Source organism: Trichosurus vulpecula, chromosome 7 (genome assembly GCF_011100635.1).
Source record: "Trichosurus vulpecula isolate mTriVul1 chromosome 7, mTriVul1.pri, whole genome shotgun sequence".
NCBI classification, from domain to species: Eukaryota; Metazoa; Chordata; class Mammalia; order Diprotodontia; family Phalangeridae; genus Trichosurus; species Trichosurus vulpecula.
Window position 1 is genome coordinate 35342430 of NC_050579.1, and position 19389 is coordinate 35361818.

Sequence of the window (19389 nt, forward strand, 5' to 3'; positions counted from 1 at the left end):
CTTGCCAAAAGCTAGGATGCCCGAGGCACTCGTACAATAACGAGCAGAGGCATCCCTGAGCTTTAAAGCATTGAACAAACTGGAAAATGCAGCGTAATACTGAGGTGGAAGAAGTCTGTGTTTGTGGTTTTTTTTTTTTAAATAAAAAATTTTAAAAGTTAAAAAAAGTCAAAACATAAGGTTGCTTTTAAAAAAAAAAGGCTCCAGTTTGTTTTACTGGTTTTAAAGTTCTGCTGTGTGTTCAATTGCCTTGTGTAACCACTTGCCGCCTTAGGGCCAGATTCCATTTTTTTTCTCTTCTCCCAAGTCTGTTTTGCTCACCTTCAGTTTTCAAGTCTTTTGGCCCATGATGCCCCATCCCCATCCCATCCCATCCCGTTCCCCAGCAGCTTTTCTGGTGTTAGTGCGGTTCAGGAGTTGAATGAATATTTTCTCTATACACATTTTTGTTTAAGAAACAAAATTACCCAAGCGATCTTAAACCTGACCTTCCATATGTAGAAGCAAAACTCAGTGAGTATTGAGGAAACACTACTTAGCCTAAGGACTTTCAAATAAATTGTCAAAAGATAATAAGCAAACTATGTTGGCCCCTGTCTTCCTTGCTTCCTCCCCGGGCCCCCTCACCTTAGGGAAGGGGCAAGGAGCAGCCTGCCCTCCCTTTTCCTGAAGAAAGTTGTACTCATAGATTGAACATTTCACTTTTGTTTTCCTCCATTGAAGTTTAGCTGGTTTGGATGGTTAGATTTCTGTAGTTAGAAACTTTTGTTTTTCTGGGAACCCTAATGCCCCTACCATGTTAAGTCAGTATTTCTGGGCATTGGGTTAATGGACATTTTTACTGAGGGACAAGCAGGACATTGGGATGAACCTCCTTTGTGCAGGTTTGGTAACACTTAACCCTCTACTTGTCTGAAAAATTTCTCCTTAGGTCCTCACACAATTCCTTCCAGAGCACTTATTAAAAAAAATCTTAAGAGTTAATCTGTTTTCTGATTATTTTGTGTAAACTTTAAAAACTCAGCTGTGATTAATTTAGCACATTTAAATAATGATAATGTGTTACTGTTGGGTATAATGAATTTTCCTTCTACTCAGAGTATTAGTACTGTAGCATAAAACCAAATACAGTCTGAGGGGTTACAATATCCCCACGTTCTAAAGACTGAAAATAGTGTGTTTGTGTGCGTGTGTGTCTCGCATGTGAGGAGGAGGGAAATGACAGTGAAGACTTGGAAGTAAAAGAATGTGTGTAAAGTATTAGTATTCAGAGAACAAACTCGTATTTATTTTGTGCCATTTGTTTTCATTATATAGAGTAAAGTCAGGTGGTTTTAATCTTTAAAAAAAATAAGGTAGTGTTTGAAATATGGCACTAAGAATGAGCTCATGACCTATTTTTTTAATAGCTATGAAGATACTAATTAAGGGTGAAGAATTCTTTTAAAATCTGTCTTGATCATAGGCTCCAATGTCACATACCACTTTCCTGTAAGTGTCTTGAGTAAATTCCTTCCCCCATCCCCCTTAAAGACAGGGTGTGTTTATCTTTGCTTCCTTTCCCACCTACCCCTGCTGAAGTTAACCGCATAGATATAGCCTGCTTTCTGCCTTTCCTAGTAACAGGTTTCTTAGAAGGGATATTGGGATGTTTAGTAATATCAGCTTGCTCTTTACCTTCTGAGAAGGAATGCCAGACAAGGCAAACTTGTGAATCTTGTCTTTCTGTAAAATAGATGGCCTAAAAACTATTGTCTATTTTCTGTTTTAGAGCTTTGGGGGCTTAGCTAGTCTCTACTCACTGAGAATCTGCAAAAACTTAATCTTTTTATAAGAATTGCCATTTTAAAAAAAATTTGCATGGAGTGACAGACACAACTAACCTCAATGAAGTTCCAGGGGGGCTACAGTAGCTGCTGCTATCCCATGTGAAATTATCCAGTAGCTTCTCTCATTTTAATTGCTGTGAACTTAAGTGAGAAATTCAGAAAAGGCATTTGGTGTGAAATGATAACTATATCACACACTGAATGGCCCCAGAAGGGGGGGGACCTTGGAGAGAAGATTGGACTGATGAGCCACAGCTAAACATGGAGAGGGGGTCCTATTCTTTAGCCCCTTCCCCAACCCCATGTTCTCCCTCAAAGAGGAGAACTGGCTTTGCAGAGAATCTCTGGCTTGACCACTTGTCCATTTCCTCAGATGACATGTGTACCTTCACTAAACAGCGGCTGAAGAGAGCCTTTATTCCCGTATGTGACAGAGCTGTTACCCCAGTGCTGTTGCAGGAGAACATATTTGGCCAATAGGTTTTTTGGAGGGGCAGGGGGGCAGGGTAGCTTACTAGGTCAGGCTGAGAATTCGACTCAAGTAGGGACAGAGGTCTTTAATCTTGTCCATGTAATTTGGGGAAGGTTGTTTTTTACATCTTGGTGTTTTAGTTCTTCAAAAGGGACAAGTAGGAAGCAGGGCTAGAAGCGTAAGCAGCTTCTATTCAAGTTTGCACAGGCAAACCACACTGGTGCCCTAATCCTTAATGCCAAGATTACTAAACACTGAGGGAAGCCGTTTCTGTGCATTGTCCACAAGTAGATGAGTCTGTGCAAGTTGTGAGAACTGTGAACCTGGACTGAAGATCCAATGAACAGAGTGACTCCGCTCGTGCCTTGCATGGACTGAGCTTCGTAATGAGAGTTTGCACAACAATAGCATCACCATAGTGCAGGTGGCTTGTTTGCAGTCTTAACGCCTGGACCTGGCATAGCTGCTGAATCCCAGGGGCAGTCTAGTTAGGGTTTTGCGTATGCTCTTGCAAACCACTGGTGAGTCTGGTAGTGAAGCAATTCCTTCTGCATTCCTAGGAGCTTGTGGCTAATAGGTACTGGGAATCCTTGGGGAAACTCAGGTCCCTAAGCGTTCTGGAATTGGTGGATCTATATTTCCTCTTTCACACTTCATCCTCAAGCTTTGTTTATGTTCAGAATTCTAAAGCCATTTTGTAACATCATAGTACGTATCCCTTTTCTACAGCCTTATTAACAATAGAAACTTTTAAAACTTAAGTCCCATTTGTATCTCTTTGGTCTGAAAATTGTATGGGACAAACATACCAACCTTAAGCTGATGTAAAATTTGCAGTTTGCCGCTGAAACTGTTGGCTTTTCCATTACAGTCTTTCCTCAGGTGCTAAAAAAGGGTTCCAAAAGTGGATACTGCTTTTAGGAATTTCCGCTTTATTCTTACGTCTTCTATTTTAAATTTTTTTTTTTTGCTAGGTGTTGTAAAGATTAAGTATTTTAACAAATGGTTTGTTTTAATATGTAAATAAGAATTATGCCTCTTTAATTTGACCCTCTGTTAAAAGTCTAAGTTTGTTGTTTATTCTTTATTGAGGAACCTCTCTTGACCTTGAAGACATTTCATTGTGTTGCTGCACTTAAGAATGGACATACGACTGTGTTCATGTTGTCTTGGGTTAAAGCTCCTGCTGCTGCTATGAGTGACTGAAAATCAAGCATGTGATGCACTTTTTTTTCCATGAACAATACGCCATGATTCTTCCTGGGTTGCTTAGGTCCCTTATCTGCAGCACAGCCACTAACTCCAAGAGTGACTAGGAGACTGTGGGAAGGGAGAGAAGAGGAGAAGGGGGAGCACATCAGCGGAGGTGGCTGACCATGATACCCATGAAAGACAATAACTGGGCGACAAAAGCAGTATGAGCCTGTTACTATAAAGCTTTTTGGCCTTAACAAAAGTTCCCTTTCCACAATCAAAAAGTAATCCCTTATGTTTATCCCTATCACTTTGCCCTTATTCTTCCTCCTGTGTCAGGAGATGGAGGCAGAAGGGAGGAAAATGACTTCTTAAAGTCAAAAAAGATATGTGACTTCCTGGAAAAGAACCTTGAATTCTGTTGCCCTGGGTGATGACTTTCCTTAATGTGATGAATATATAGATGGGAAATCGTCATTTAAGTGCTGCTGTTAGCCAATTAGACTTAATATCCCCATAGTCTATATTTAAGAGAAATTGTCCCTTTTTGTGGGGGGGAGGGGGACAGGGGATGTTCAGATTACCTGGTGAACCTATAATTGTCTGTTTTAGTCGGGGGAGAGGGTAGTATAGGTGTTCTGTAAAGACAGTTCCCCCAATACTGCATCATTCAATAATGAGTTTGCAAAAGAGGTAATGAGTGGACTTGCATAAATTCTTAAAAAGTAAATGGAGACCGCAGGGAGATTCATTCCTATACTGGAAAATATTGACCACGAAGGGGTACTGGTAATGCATGCTTTAGTCTGTTTAGAGTCTAGACTGACTCTTCCACTATATCTGTTGACTTGGACCAAAGGTAAACCCAGGTATAAACAGATTAAGTGGGACTTGGCAAGAGGGAAGGGAAAATGTTTAAACGAGTAAGAAATCTTAAAGGAAATTGTTAAAAGAATACAGGGAAGAAAACACCAAATAGGGTAAGAAATCACTTCCTTTATCCCTTAAATGGGGATAAGGAATGTGTAGCCTAGCCTTACCTAGTCAGATTTTTTTGAGAACAAAATTTAAATTTTGCCCATGGTATGTAAATACTACAGAGACAAAAATCTGCCTGCTTATTCAGTACATTTTCTTTAGCCAGAGTTTTATATTTTTATATCAATGTGCCTTGCATGTGTATTTTTTTAAGAAAAAAAAATAGATCTTTTAGTAGTTTCTGAGGTCCACGTTCTTGCCATTTCATGCTGAATGATGAGCTCACCCTTTGATCTCTGTGGTTATCAGTCCTGTCACAAACTGGAACTGCTTTAGAACTGGGGCAATTTATATTTTACTCTTAATGTGTTAGTGGCTGTTCTGTAGGTTGTGAGGAGAGTCACAAGAGTCCTCTCTTCTGGTCCTTCTCTTCCTGCTACCTGCTGGCTTTTAGCACCTTCCTGAAGTCATGTGACAGCATTTCTTGTGTTCCTTTTCGATGTTCTCCCTGCCCCTTTAACCAAAGGGGTCCTAAAATGCTTTGTTTGCAAAACCCTGGGGGGGATGGAGCCAACTTTGCTCTGGAATTCTGTGGGAGCTGCTAGAGCGCTATCAGCTCTTTCCAATTTAAAAGTTTTTGTTAAAATACAGCACCTTGCTTATTATTAAATAAAAACAAAAATAAAGAAAAATGCTTGTCTGCAACCATTGTCTGGAAATGATGAACTGTGCAATTCTCGTTTGTTCCTTTCCCCATCACGTCTCCAGACTCGCTCTCCCTAGTGTGACTTGTACTTGTGCCAGTGTGAATGTGAACGCTTTGCTCGCATTACTTCTTAGAAACGCATTTTGCACACTTGGGTTTTGCTGAAGCTTGGTGAAAAGGTTAGTTCTAAGCAGATGAATAAAGCTATGCACATGTTTTGAAAGTTTTGTGTCTCATTACCAGAAGTGACATCATCTGTCCCTCTTCTTCCATGCTGCTCTTAGCTTTGCCATCTCTGAGGGAGGCTGTAACTTAAGACCACAGTTCTGGTCTAGCGCCAAACTACAGAAACAGGAAGAAAGAGCACTCCTAACAGTAGACTCAGTTTGGAAAGGAGGGCTTGGTTTAGGTACATTAAATGTCATTTTGTTGTGGAGATTTGAATAACTTTCCCACCCCTACCCCTGTGCTATTGCTTCCTTTAATAAGAATTACACCAGTATTTCTTGGATCAAAAGAAGGGATATGGACTAAGTTGGAATGAAAAGACTTCCACAGAAGCTTTGGCTGCTTTAATGTCTTAAGTGTAAGCAGGTTTAAAGGTAGGATTGAGTTATTTTCATACTGTTTTAACATAGTTTTAGTCAAGTGTTCAAATAGAGGAAGTGGACTTTGAGATTAGTTTAGCTGCTACACTCACCCAAAATGTTCTTTGGGTGTTTGCAGAAGAAGCACAAAACTGTCTGGGGAAGTTTGTCCCAGGACAATTGCCCTTGTTACTCAGTGTAGGAATATGGGGCCAGTTAAGTTGGTGCAATTTGCATGCACTAAATAGCTTTACTTTTTGTGTGTTTGCTTTAAAAAAAAAAAATGTATAAATGTCCTAATCTGGTTTAGTTAAACCATTCTTTAAAGATTTCTCTTTTGGGGGGGGGGTGGTGGGAGAGGGTGGATAATGTAGCTTAGGGCCTTTGTTTAGGAAAGGCTAACCATTATGGTAAAGAGATCACTTAACAGTTTTTCCTCCTATGCTCTTAGATCCAGCAGAAATCCATAGCTAATGTTACAACTTTTCCAGTGTACAGAAGAGGGCTAATTTTTCAGTCATCACATGTGTGCTCATGCACCTTCAGTGGTTTTGGAACCCACCTGGAGGTCCTTAATGTGTGTTGACTTTAAAAACACTGGCAGACGCCCCCCTCTCACCTCTTTTCTGTATTATCAGTATTCATGGCGGTTAAACTATGCTACCGTCTACAGACTCAAAAGATCCACTCCTTTGCATGGCCCGAAAGGCAGAAGTGCCCTCGAGAGTGCCCAGGCTCTGTCCTAGGTGGACGAGCTTATTGTAAAGCATCTGTCAGTCCTCGTTTGTGTCGGTACCCTATAACATGGCGGGGAGGGGGTTGTCATGGCAACTTGTCTGTTTAGGAGCTGAGTTACCTCTTAGTTTGAGGGAAGGATGGAATACCACAGCATAAATAGTAAGGTTTTCCCTTCTCCCTTCTCTCTGGCCTCCCAAGTAATTTCATAAAGGGTTCAAATGTGTTACCCTGTCAAAAAGCCAGGCATTCTCCCAATCCGAGAGCAATGACCAGAGATGAACCTTTTAGCTAATGGCTTAGGTATTTGCTGTAGCTGTAGCTGTAACTGACATCATAGAACCCAAGGAGGGTCTGTGTCAGTTACATGACATAATCTTTCTTTGTTGATGTCTTCACATCCAGTGTTTTAAGAGACAACAAAGCTGCGTGAATTTCATTTACTCTGCTGACCCAACAGCTCTGCAAACCGTTACTAGATTTACTTCTTTTATCGGAAAAAAAAACCCCAGAAAATTTGTAGATCAAAGTAATGTAAATTGTTGAATAAAAGTTTTAAAGTTTATGAGGTGTTTGTGTATTCCATTTGACCGTTTTCTGTTTGCCCTTCCTGAGAGCAGTATGAGTAAGCCATGTATTGACTTAACTGTTAAGCATTTTCAAGGTGAAAAGATAAAGTATTGGAAGGCTGAGATTGAGCAAGCATGGATAGGCTGGCTCCATCTTCTCCCTTCCATGCTATAGTCCTACAAAGTTAATCCAGGTAAAAGAATAGCTACAGGACTTTAGACCGTTCACTGGGACATTCAGAGTAGTGAGAAAGACAAACTTCCGATTCTTGGATGATTATGTGATCTTGTCCCCACTCACCACACCCCTGTGCAGAGAAAAAAAGTGTGGAATTTCTTCTAGGATGGGGAAAGGGTGCTGGGTGAGGAACGTTAGATTAATGCACACCAGTGAGAACATGGTGCTAGTGAAGCCAAAAGGGTTTATGTATAGGGAGCATTCAGCTTTCCTGAGCAGCCTGCATCTGAGAAACATTCTGGTCTTAATTCATGACTTTGTTCACAGCAGGGAACTAGGTGCACAGGATGGATCTGTTTTAGAATACAGGGAAGAAATCAATACCGTTATCCCTTAAATGGAGATAAGAGGAATGTGTAGCTGAGCCTTACCTAGTCAGATTTTCATGTAAATCCCACAAAGACAAAATCTGCCTGCTTATTCAGTGCATTTTCTTTAGCCAGAGTTTTCTATTTTTATATCAATATTCCTAGCACATGTATCTCTTTAAACATATTGCTGCTACATAAATGGAGTCCCTTTGGTGGCGTTTGAACCATGGTTTTACAAATACTTGGAAAGTAGTGGAGGATATTACTTGTGCGTTACCAGGATGAAGCCCAGCCATTTGGAAGTCAGTGCAAATGCATCACTGACCAAAACTTTGCCCTGTGTCACAACTGATGTAAAGGATATTAGATTTCCTTTAAAATTGTAGAATCCATTTCCACGAATACTTTTGCCTGTGGAGGCAACAAAGTGCATTTTAGTGGCTCAAGCTCAGCACCTGGTAGTGACTTCATAGAAATGGACCCTTGATGATTATTTACACCTCTTGAGTCCTCACCTTTGGCCTTTGTTTCTTCTTTTAATGACATTTATTGAGAATTTTTAGCAGTTCACAAATCAAAAGTGATGGTTTATGAGCAGTACAATGAAACCCATTATTCTTTTCAAAGCAAGTAATCGAATGGTTTCAGATTGCTGGTGGCTTCCCTCAGTCTCAGGGAACCTACTGCTGGATGCGGCGGATCGACTGAATCTGGAAAGTCTGGGCGTGAGAGCCCCATTCTCTCCAGTGCTTATAGTCTCCTCCATGGTGATCACACTCCAAGATGTACTGGTACCCACGGTATCCAGGGTATTGGTAGCAGACCCATCTAGAAAAGCCCAAATACGTACCTTGTTACTGACAGGGAATGAAAGTCAGACTTAACACTCGGGAGACTAGAAATCCTACTAGAACCCAATTTGTGAAATGAAGCTGATTCTGCGAGACATTAATTCATGAATATGGCGAAGCCCATTCTCACCCCAGAATGCTTTGGTACTCACTCCTGTGGTGCCGGAAAAGTCCTTTTTGTACTTGGACTGGAACATGGATTAGGAACCACATGAATGCTTATGGGGAAGGGAATTCAATGACCAACCAAAAAGCCCCATTAATAAGTTAAAAATTGGTCAGGGAGGGAGGAGGTCTGTGTACTATTATGAACAGTTAGTGTTTCTTTGCTCAGGCAGAGATTTTATTTTTTAAAAAAAGGCATTTTAAGGCATCTCTAGTGCTAAAATGGTGAATAAGTGTAATATTGCCCCATGAAGGCTTGCTTTTTTGTGACCAAAGCTCATAGGATGTGAGTTGCAAAAAATCCTCAGAGATCATCTCATTTAACGTCATTTTGCCAATTTAGTAAAAAAGGCCCAGGGAGCTTAAGTGACATGTCTAAGGGTCACATAGGTTGTAAGAGTCAGGATAGGGATTTGAACCCAGGTCCTCTGACTTCTGGTCCAGCAATACAGAGCTCATAAAAACTCAATAAAAAAGAAATGAAGTGACTCATAGGCATATCTACTGATGCCTGGATCCCATTTCTCACTTACGCTCCGCACTGTATCTTCATGGAGCCAACTTCATTGTTGCACCAGCCCATGGCCTGCAAGGAGGGGTAGTCATCGCAGATTTCCCACTGGCGGCCAATGAAGTTTTCTTTCTCAAAGATCATGATCTTGGATTCCTTATGGTTCTGTAACCCAAGAACAAGAAAACCTGGGAGTTACTCCAAAACTAGTCTTGTTTTCCTCAGTTCTTTGTTTTAAAAAGTGTCTTTTAAGCTAGTCAAAATAAATATAAGCCTGGAATAGACTTTACTTGATTAAAATGATTTGGGGCTGGAGAGGGCTTCAGGAATCCTCAAATGAACATTTTTTTTTTGATGGTCTAGACCTCTGGTTCCATCAGTGTAAGGAATTCCTTGATGTGGAAAAAACCATCTTCTACTAATACAGATAGGCAGAGAGTGGTATTAGGTACTGAGATATTGTGGACTACTGGCCACAGCTAGTGCTATCAGAAGCAGGATTTGAATTTGGGTTTTTCTGTTGCAAAGGCTGCACCTCTATTCATGATGCTGCACTGTCTTTCAAATGTATCATAGAGTATATTCAAAAATGCGCATCTTTTCAAAGGAAATGAGTATCCTTTCAAAATTAGAAAGCCATTCTACAATATCCAGCGGTCACCCAGTCTTCCTTGTACATTCAGAGAGTAACAGAGTCTACACCTTTAGAAAACAGCCTGTTTTGTTGTGGGGCGATTCTCATTCTCACAAAGTTAGGGGTCAAAACAGCCTCTGGCAGACAGATGAGCCACATCCTGACTTACTTCAATCACTTGTCCTGTTTTTGCAACAAATAAAGCACCACCCATATATAGCAAAGGGGAATAATTTGTCTGAGGAGCATCCTCTTTCCCTTACCACATGGTAGACTCAGCTGCCAGCCATCTGTTCTTAAACGTTTAAGGTAAAAGTAATCCGGTTGGGTGTCGTTTACACTGAGGTTACCCCCACCATGAGGCTTTCAGCTTACCTGGCCAGTAAAGCAAGGACAAATGATAGCACTAGGTTGTCCTAAAGCAGAAGGATGCTCCCCAATGCCATTCCCTTGGACCGTGTCTGTGTGAAAAATCTGAGGGACTCTTGGACCGCAAGCTTCGCGCTACTCACCGCAGAGCAGATTGGGCGAAAGGACATGAGACGCTCCACGTGGTAGGCATTGCTCCCACTCCAGGCTTCCCAACGTGGGTACTCTCCTCTCTCCAGGACAAACTGCTGCCCACAGAAGCTTGTGTGTTCATAACCAATCCATCTGTGGAGAGACGGGTCAAGTCTGAGCCCAGAGAGACTAAAACAACAGACATCATTCACTTAAATATATTGACTCTTCCAAGGAGATCATCCAGGCCGTAGCACCCGTGGGACCTTGCCTCATGGAATAAGCAATAACAGTAATTCACATACACGTAACCATTTATAGTTTACATTATTTCATTTAAGTATCGACCTCATCGGGATGGCACCAGGGACCCAAATGGGGAGGGCGATAGATGGAATTTTTGGTTTCTTTGTTGTTTTGGATAATTTATTGTACTCCTTCAGTGAAGAGGTTGAGAGTTTATTGGAAAACTGGTCCTCACCTGATCAGAACCCATATTACAGATTTAGATCTGGAAGGGATCTTAGAGGTGATCTAGTCCAGTCGCATTTTCTTTCTTTCTTTTTTTTTTTTTTTGTAGATGAAAAAACAGACCTTGAAAGATTACTAGACTTACCTGAGGTCATGTGGCTAGTAGGTTTGTTTTCAGTTGTTTCAGTCATGTCTGACTCTTTGTGCACCCCATTTTGGAGGGATATTCTTGGCAAAGATACTAGAATGGTTTGCCATTTCCTTCTCCAGCTCAATCGACAGATGAGGAAACGGAGGCAAATAGGGCAAAGTGACTTGCCCAGGGTCACACAGCTAGTAAGGGCCTGGGGCTGGATTTGAACCCAGGAAGATGCATCTCCCTGATTCCAGACCCAGCATTCTATGTGCCATGGTGCCACCCACTTGCCCAGACTAGTAGGTTATAGAGCCTGAATTCAAACTCACCTCCTTTGACACCAAACTGAGTGTTCTTTCTGCTACTTCAGTCACCTAATAGCCCATTCAGGATCCCAAGAATGCTCTAACTTGAGAACCTACCTTAATTTTTTCCCCCTTACTCAAATTCCATACTTGGAGCTCCGATTCCACAATCTGGTGGCTTTGTCTTTGATGTGGCTCCACCGCCGTCCTAACCTGGCTCCATCGCCCTGCCCACCCTTTCGCTAGAGGGATTGCAGTAGTTGTCCGCCTAGCTCAGTGAGATTTTAGGTATTATCAGGCTCCTGTTTTCCTTAGATCACCCAAATCTACAGCCCCAGGGTAAAAGAATAAGCTGTCTCCTGGGTCCTGTGACCAATTAGGTAACACAGGGAACCGAGCATGGGGTCTAGAGTCAGGAAGAGTTGAGTTCAGATTTGACCCCTGGCACTAACTAACAGGTAAATCACAACTTCTGTCTGCCTCAGTTTCCTCATCTGTAAAAAGGGCATAATAGTAGCTGCCACCTTGCAGGGTTGTTTTGAGGATCGAGTGAATATTTGTAAGGCACCTAGCCTAGCACCGTGCCTGGCCCATAGTGTTATATAAATATTAATTATTATCACTGTTGTTAATTGACTTCACACTTTGTTGTAATTTCCCTTCCTCTTTCCACCCCATCCTGCTTTCCTTATTCTGGCATCAATCAGTGAGTCAGTCGACAACCTTTCCCTTGAGGACAAAGTGGACTCTGGTTTTTATCTACCTGTGAGGAGACAGGGTAGGGGAAAAGAGTGAGATTTCTTGTCAGGACAGAAAGATTGACCATCCACAAGGGGGCCCTGGAAGACTGGGATTTTCACATGGATGGTTCTACTGATCCAGGCTGCAGCAACTCTCGTCTGCTGGGCCTGGGGAAAGCCCGCTGACTTCTTCTGACCGGGGCAACAAGAATGGGGTTCTCTGGACCAGCAGGTCCAAGGAGATGCGGAGGCCTCAGGCTGCAGCAGCCAATACAGCTGCGGCAAGCCACACTCTCTGTCCTGCTGGCGTGGGACCCTACGAGCCAGGGTACAAATGGCACATTCATCCCCCAACAAGGCTGGATTAGCAAGAGAGCTTTCAGAGGGGTAAGGTTCTGCCTTTGCATTGTGGTATCCTGAATCCATTGCAAGATGTGGAATGGGGAAGACCTGCATTCAAATCCTACCGCAGACACTTAAGCTGTGGCACCCTGGGCATGTGACTTAAATGTCTGAGACTCAGTTTCTCCTCTATAAAACAGGTATTATAATAATAGCACTTCTCTTAAGGGTTGTTGTAACATCAAAGGAGGTATATACACACATACATACATAGCACTTTGGAGACCATAAAATACTAATTATTATTATTGTGATCATCGTCCAGTCTGGGACAGAGTAGGGACTCTCCGGCATACGGCATACAACTAGGAGTGATTTGTGGCAGAGGACTCGGGACACTTATCGGCTCCTAACAGGAACGAGGCTTTACAGATAGCCCACGTCTGGTATTAGGACCCTTGGGGACGGGAGAGAACCTAAGCAGTGGGGTGAGAGGGGGAAGGGGTGGAAGGAGAGCTCAGGGTGCAGACCTACTTTGTAATCTGTCAGCTCCTATGGTCGTGATCTGATCATTCCGTTCCCACCTCCATGTGGCAGGCTTGGTCCTTTAATATCCTTGGCATTATCAAGCTGATCCAGTAAGCATTCTCCCAACTTCCTCTAGTTCTGGTGACAAAACCTGTAACTCTGTCAGGGGCATGGCCCCTCTCTCATTTTGGAGATTGTCTCTAAGAGTTGATTTGGTCCCCCCCAAAAATTTCCACCCAACAGCCAACCTGGTGATGAGTCTCCAAGCCATCACCACTTATACCTGAAGATCATGTTGATGCCAAAGTTTGTGCCCTCACTGATAAAGCCTTCTAGAACCCAGGATCACCTCTAGATCCCGGCGAGGCATCAAAGCAGGATTTTCATTTAAGGCTAGTGTTTTTAAAATCAATGCATCAGTAGGTACTGTGGGGACTGACTCCCTGCTCCTCCCCTATAAACACATAGAAGTTATTGCTAGAACCCGAAGGCTCCCCTTTCTCTTTGGAACCCACACTTCCTTCTCTCTCTTGGCTGGCTATTCTCTTAAAGAGCCCCACCCAAAGGCATATCTAGGAAGGGACAAGTATGGCTTTGGCTCAGGGCAGCAACATCCCAGTGGGACAGACTTCTTCCCAGAGGGTGTGTGCTTCTCCCTGTGGTGGTCACCATAGTTATCTGGGTGGCATAGTGTGGATAGGGCACAATGGACTTGGAGCCAGGATAGACTCGGGTTCAAATTCTGTCTCAAACATTTAATAGCTGTGGGACACTGGGCAAGCCAGCTAACTCTTTCGGTCTCAGTTTCCTTACCTGTAGAATAGGAATAGTTACTATACCTATTAGATAATATATGTAAAGTACTACAAAAATGCTAGCTGCTATTCCTCACACTTCTCCATTCCTTGGAAGCATAGATCATAGACTTAGAACCAGAAGTCCAGCCCCTTCATTTGACAGGTGAGGAAACTGAGTCTCAGAGAGGTTAAGTGACCTGGCTGCCAAGGCAAGGTATTGAACACAGGTCTTCCTGACTTCGTCTAAAATTTTATTCACTACATGGGAGGAAGGAAGGAAGGGAGGGAGGAAGAGAGAGAGAAAGGAAAGGAGGAAGGAAGGAAGGAAACAAGCGTTAATTAAGCACCTACTATATGCCAGGCACTCATTTCATCCTGATAACAACCCTGGGAGGGAGGTACCGTCATGGGACAACAACACCGATTATAGGATCATCTGAGAGATGGGAAGCCCCTCCCCACTGGCCTTTCTTTGGTTGGCTACGGCTCTGGGTACATCCAGAATAGGTCGTTTGGCAGGGTTGCTGGGCTGCTGGATACTCACGCGCCACACTCCACCTTCAGGGATCTGACATTGTCAAAGCTGCATTCGGAGACATTGGGGCAGGGGCCTGTGAACTCCATCCTTTTGCCCTGGAAGTTCTCCTGGTCATAGATGGTTACCTGTGACAGAAGGAATGGAGGATGGGGATGAGGACATTTGCTAAGCGAGAAGCAAGGCAGGCAAGGGACTCTTTCCTTGACCTTATGCTCCCATTTATCAGAAGGAAAGGTTTTTGTGGTAAGGCTTTTTTTAAAGCAAGTATAGAAATAACCCACAGTAGCTCAGGAAGTCTTAGATTCCCTTATTTTTATCTAGTGGCGATTCCCTGATGAATAAGGAAGTTGTTTAAACACTCCAGGCATGTAGGAGGGTCATGTCACAGGTTCCTAAATAGACCTTGGGAGAGGGATTTAAGGTGGGGACTCTCACTGACACCCTGATCCACAATGTCAGCAAGGACAGGGGCCAAGCCTGGAATGGAGGCATAGGAGCAGGGACCCATGATTGGAGGGAGAGCCCCTTGGGAAGGAGAGCAGAGTCTCCTCCCATTTCTGTGGCTCCAGATCCTAGGATCTCTAAGGGTCCAACTTTAATGTGACTTACCCAAGATCACAGTGCTAGTAAGTAGCAGAGGCAGAATTCAAACCCAGGTCTCCTGACTCTAGAGATTTTCCCCTACTCTACCATACTACTCCTCAACAAGGAAACATAGGTTCTGTCTGCAATTCCTTGGGTGATCTTGAGGTCAAGTCATTTCTCTTTTTTAGGTTCTCAGTTTCACCATCTGTAAAACAGGCATAGCATATTATAGTCGACGGGCAGCTATGTGGGATGGGGGATAGAGCGCCAGGCCTGGAGTTGGGAAGACTTGAGTTCAAACCTGGCTTCAGACACTTACTAGCTGTGTGACCCTGGGCAAGTCACTTAACCCTGTTTGCCTCAGTTTCTTATCTGTCAAATGAGCTAGAGAAAGAAATGACAAACCACTCCAGTATCTCTGTCAAGAAAACCCCAAATGGGGTCAGGGAGAGTCAGATACGATTGAAAATCATCTGAACAAGAACAAATAGAATGGATAGAACTGTGGATTTAGAGGCAGGAAGAGTCAAATCCTGCCACAGACACTTAGTCACTTCGGGACCTGTGCAAATTAGTTTCCTTATCTGTAGAACAAAGGGGTCAGCCTCTATGACCTTGAAGGTCCCTTCCAGCTCCAGATCTCTGATGCTATGAACACAAATGGCATTACTGAACTGAAGGGAGTTGGTGTGGTTTGGAAGTCTGAATCCAGCTCTCCTGCTTTGTATAAGACCTTAATGTGGGCTATGACTGGTGTGGCCTTGGGTATATTTTCTTTTCCAAGATAACTCATTTTATCAGTGTAGCCACAGATCACAGCCCCCCACCCCCACCCCCGACACAGCCTGAGATTCCTCCCACCCACACCCCAGCCTGTAGAATTCTCTTTCCAAATCAGCAGAAAAATCTCCCTTCTTTGTCCTGAGGTCTTGCCCCACCTGTGGCTGTGGCCCAACCTTGGGGCAGGACTGCCAGGATTAGCTGTAGACAAAGTAAGGAGCCAGCCAGGATGGCCCAAAGAGAGACACGACTTTCTAAAATGCCTCCTCTTTTGATCTCCAGGAAATCCCACTCAACTTGGTGTGGAGGTATTTATTTTGTTATAAATCAACTGCTTTGGATTTCATTGAAGGTTCAAAGCTTCTGGTGGATGGCAAACGCTGGGGGCACAGCCTCAGCATCAAAACCTTTCCTAGGGTAGACAAATGCTTTTCTTGCCTCTCCAGTTGATGGTCAAATTTTACCAGCTGCAACAGCCCAGCAGAAAGTGCCAGTTAATTCTGGTCCCTGGCACTTGCCTTGGGACTCTCTGAGAGCCCGCCTCCCAGCATGCCCTTTCACCAAAGTGGACAGGCATCCCTTCCCTGGTCTTCCAGCTGATGGGCTTACCTTCCATGGCCCTAGAGGCCCAGGCAGAGGGTTTGTCTGAGCCATTCTAGCAGCTGGCGCAGTTTCTGCAAGAGAAAGAAAAGATCACTTTTGGGGTCCTGACTCAAGACAAATGTGATCACTCTCTCCTAAGCCCAGAACTCCATCATCAATTCAAACACATTTCTACTTCTCCACCTCCCACATGTCCCCCCAAAAGTGCTATGAGTCCATACACAGACTTCTTACAATTACATTTGCGGTCTCAGTTGAAACTGCAGAATCCAGAAAGTCGAGATTGAGGCCTTGGAGACATGATCCAACCCAGTTAATTTTCTGGATGAAAGACTGAGGGCTGGGTATCAGTGGCAGCTAGAGCCTAGTGCCTATCCTGAGCAGTAAGAGCATTGGACTTGCTGTCAGGAGGAACCTGGGTTCAAATCCTACCTCCAACATCTCTGAGCTTCAGTTTCGCACATCTGTAGCGTGAAGATAATAGTACCATTAAGTACGTATCTCACAGAGTTGTAAAGTTCAAATAAGGCAGCACACAAAAGATGTGTGCCATCATTCAAGGCAGGTTCTATAATTGGGAGGGACCTCAGAGACCATCTAATGCAGGCTCCTAGATTTACAGAAGAAGAAACTGAGGCCCATCATGTGGAGAATAATTTAAAATCATGGGTATTTAGAACTGGAAGGAACTTCGCAATTGTCTGGTACAAATTCCTTATTTTACAGAAGAGGAAACTGAGGCCTCAGAAAGGTTAAGTGACTTAGTTGAAGTCACAAAGCTAATAATTGTTAAAGGTAGGATTTCAATCCTGACTCCCAATCTGGCATTCTCCATGGTGCCATTTTATCCCTGTTGTGGGGAGGAAGACTGTTTGTAGTCTCAGCCTTGTCACTGACTCCCAAGCCTTAAATCCCTCCTTTCTCAAATTAGGGAGTTGGTTAAGGTCCTGACATTTCATACAACTTGTCCAAGGTCACATAGGTAGAAAGTAGCAGAGCTAGGATTCCAACCCAGGCCTGGCCCTGGGACTCATATGGATGAAGAGGTGGAAGGGACCTCAGAGATCTAGCCCAACCTTTTTAGAAATGAGCCCCAGAGAAGGCACATGGACTTGCCCAAAGTCATGCCAATGGTGTGTGGCAGGCTTAGATTTGATCCTGGGTCCTTGGACTTCAAATCCCCTGCTTTCTACCAAACTGTAGTCAGTCTAGTACCATGGGATCATTGAACTAGAGATGGAAGGAGCCTTTGAGGCCATCTAATCTGCCTCCTATCCCTTACCTTTTACAGGGGTGGAAACTGAGGCTCACAAATGTAAAGTGACTAGACCACAGTCACACAGCTAGTAGGTATCAGAAGTGAGATTTGAACCCGGATCTTTCTGACTTAAAGTGCAGCACTCCCACTTTACTCCCTCCCAGAGGGTAAATAAATTAATCCAGAAGGAGGCTGGCTGACCCACCTTCCTCAGATTTGCTGATCCAGTGACTCTCTGCCTTGTATGCACACTCATCTCTGCCTTTGCTCTGGCTGCTCCCCCATCTCTGGAAGGCTCCCCCTCCTCACCTTGGCCTCCTGGCTTTCTTCCTTCTGCAAGGGGTATTTCTTGGTCCCTCCCACAGCTAGGGCCCTCCCTCTGAAATCACCTTCCGACTGCTCTGTAGACACATACATAGTTCTAGGTACATGGTTATTTGCAAGCTGTCTCCCACCTTAGACTGTGATCTCCTTCAGGGCAGGGACTCTTTGGGCCTTTCTTTGTATCCCCAGAGCTTAGCACAATGCCTGGTATACAGTAGGCACTTAATAAATGTTTACTGACCAACTGACTGACCTGTGTAGACTGTTTCAGCCAAGTCACACTGGAGTTAAAACTAGGACCTCAGTACATGCATATAATCTTTTGGGGGTGTTTTCCCCTTTTGGGGAATTTCCTGGTAAAGTTGCTTTTGAAATTTTCCAGTACTGGTTTGACTGAACTGTGAGGGGTGGAGGAAGAATCTTTCCATCCTAGGACAGCGATGACTAGAGCGGTCAGGTGTGGACCGAGGGAGCTGCCTCCTTCTAGAGCTCAAAGCTGATTGGCTGAGGTAGTTTGGGGATGGGGGGCTCAGAAGGGGGCAGTTGGGGTGATTGTTCCAGAGCTGCTCCCTTCCCACTAAGCCTGCAGACCCTCATTTGTGGACTTTGGGGGGCTCTGTGTGTGTGTTTGAAAGCTAAGATCTGTTTCCAGTCATCCCTTCCTAGGATGGACATTTTACAAATGATCAAACTGAGGCAGGCAGGTTAAGTGACTTGCCCAGGGTCACACACCAGTCTTTCTGACTCCAAGTTCAGTGGCCTGCTTTGTCTAGGCCTCTGCTTTCTGTAAAATGAAGGGGTTGGACTACCTGACCCCTGAGGTTCTTTCTTATTCTAAGGGTCTGCGAGACTCATGGGAGCAAAGTACTGATAAACATATCAACCCACGGAACTCAATGCTTCTCAACAGCCAAACCGCATTTCCAGACAGCCACTCTTCCAAAATACCCACTCCACTCTTTTCGAGGATCCCTCCAACCCCGCAGGGGCTGCTTGGGGAATAGAGCTAATCTGGCTCTGACTCCCTTCTTCCAGGGGCCCCAGAAGACCCTTCTAGGGTTCAGGATGGCGATCTCCACCCCCTCACCCCCGATTAGCAGGTATCTGCAGCCCCTTCTCTTCAAACCCAAAGCCCTGAGAGCTGGGGACTAGGAATGGCTAAGAGGAACCCAGCTAGCTTCACTCACCGAGCTCCCTCTGGACAGCCTGGGTCTCCATCTGGTACCAGCTCAGCCCAGAGCGCTCCTTTATATAACTCGGCCACCTCTAGCTTGTCAGCACAATGCTTTCTCTGCCTAGATCTCTAGGTGATCCCTGGGGCTTTGGGCAGCTCAGCTCCCTGGGCCAGGGCTGTCTGGGTTTTTGTTTAAAGGGATCTAAATTGGCCACCGCTGCTGTCTGTGGACGCAGGCCCGCTGGACTTGGGACATTTTGGTGGGGGTTGGGAATAGGGGCTCTGATCTCTCCATGCCTGCCTTTGAATGCTGCTGGAAGAAAGACCCCTTAGTAGGACAGGAAACTGGCCTTAGCTTCAGGGGCCAAGGAGGGGAGGCCCCATGTACCTCATTTTACCTGGTTAGTGCTTGGATAATTGAAGCCCCGTCCACGCTTAATGACTCCTCGGACTGGTGAACGCCTCATCTCTGAGCTTCCCAGGGGCTCAATCGCCCTGTTTCTCCAAGCAACTACCTTGATGGAGAC

At 44.3% G+C, this 19389-nt stretch overlaps 1 protein-coding gene across 1 annotated transcript; it reads right to left on the bottom strand.

The window, feature by feature from the left end:
• Positions 1-8299: 8299 nt before the first annotated feature.
• CRYBA1 (crystallin beta A1) lies at positions 8300-18906 on the bottom strand. Its single transcript, XM_036769009.1, has 6 exons — positions 18876-18906; positions 16113-16177; positions 14145-14263; positions 10293-10434; positions 9169-9311; positions 8300-8447 (listed from the first exon to the last, which is right to left on the bottom strand). The coding sequence occupies exons 1-6, from the start codon at positions 18904-18906 to the stop codon at positions 8300-8302; spliced, it is 648 nt and encodes a 215-aa protein (XP_036624904.1).
• Positions 18907-19389: the final 483 nt, after the last annotated feature.

Excerpts from the sequence above, each read along its gene's own strand:
- CRYBA1 (XM_036769009.1), bottom strand. The coding sequence starts at position 18,906 with ATGGAGACCCAGGCTGTCCAGAGGGAGCTCG. Across the intron at positions 10,435-14,144 it reads CTGAAGGTGGAGTGTGGCGC|ATGGATTGGTTATGAACACA; the intron begins GTGAGTATCCAG and ends GTCTCTCCACAG. Across the intron at positions 8,448-9,168 it reads ATGAAGATACAGTGCGGAGC|ATGGGTCTGCTACCAATACC; the intron begins GTAAGTGAGAAA and ends GGGCTTTTCTAG.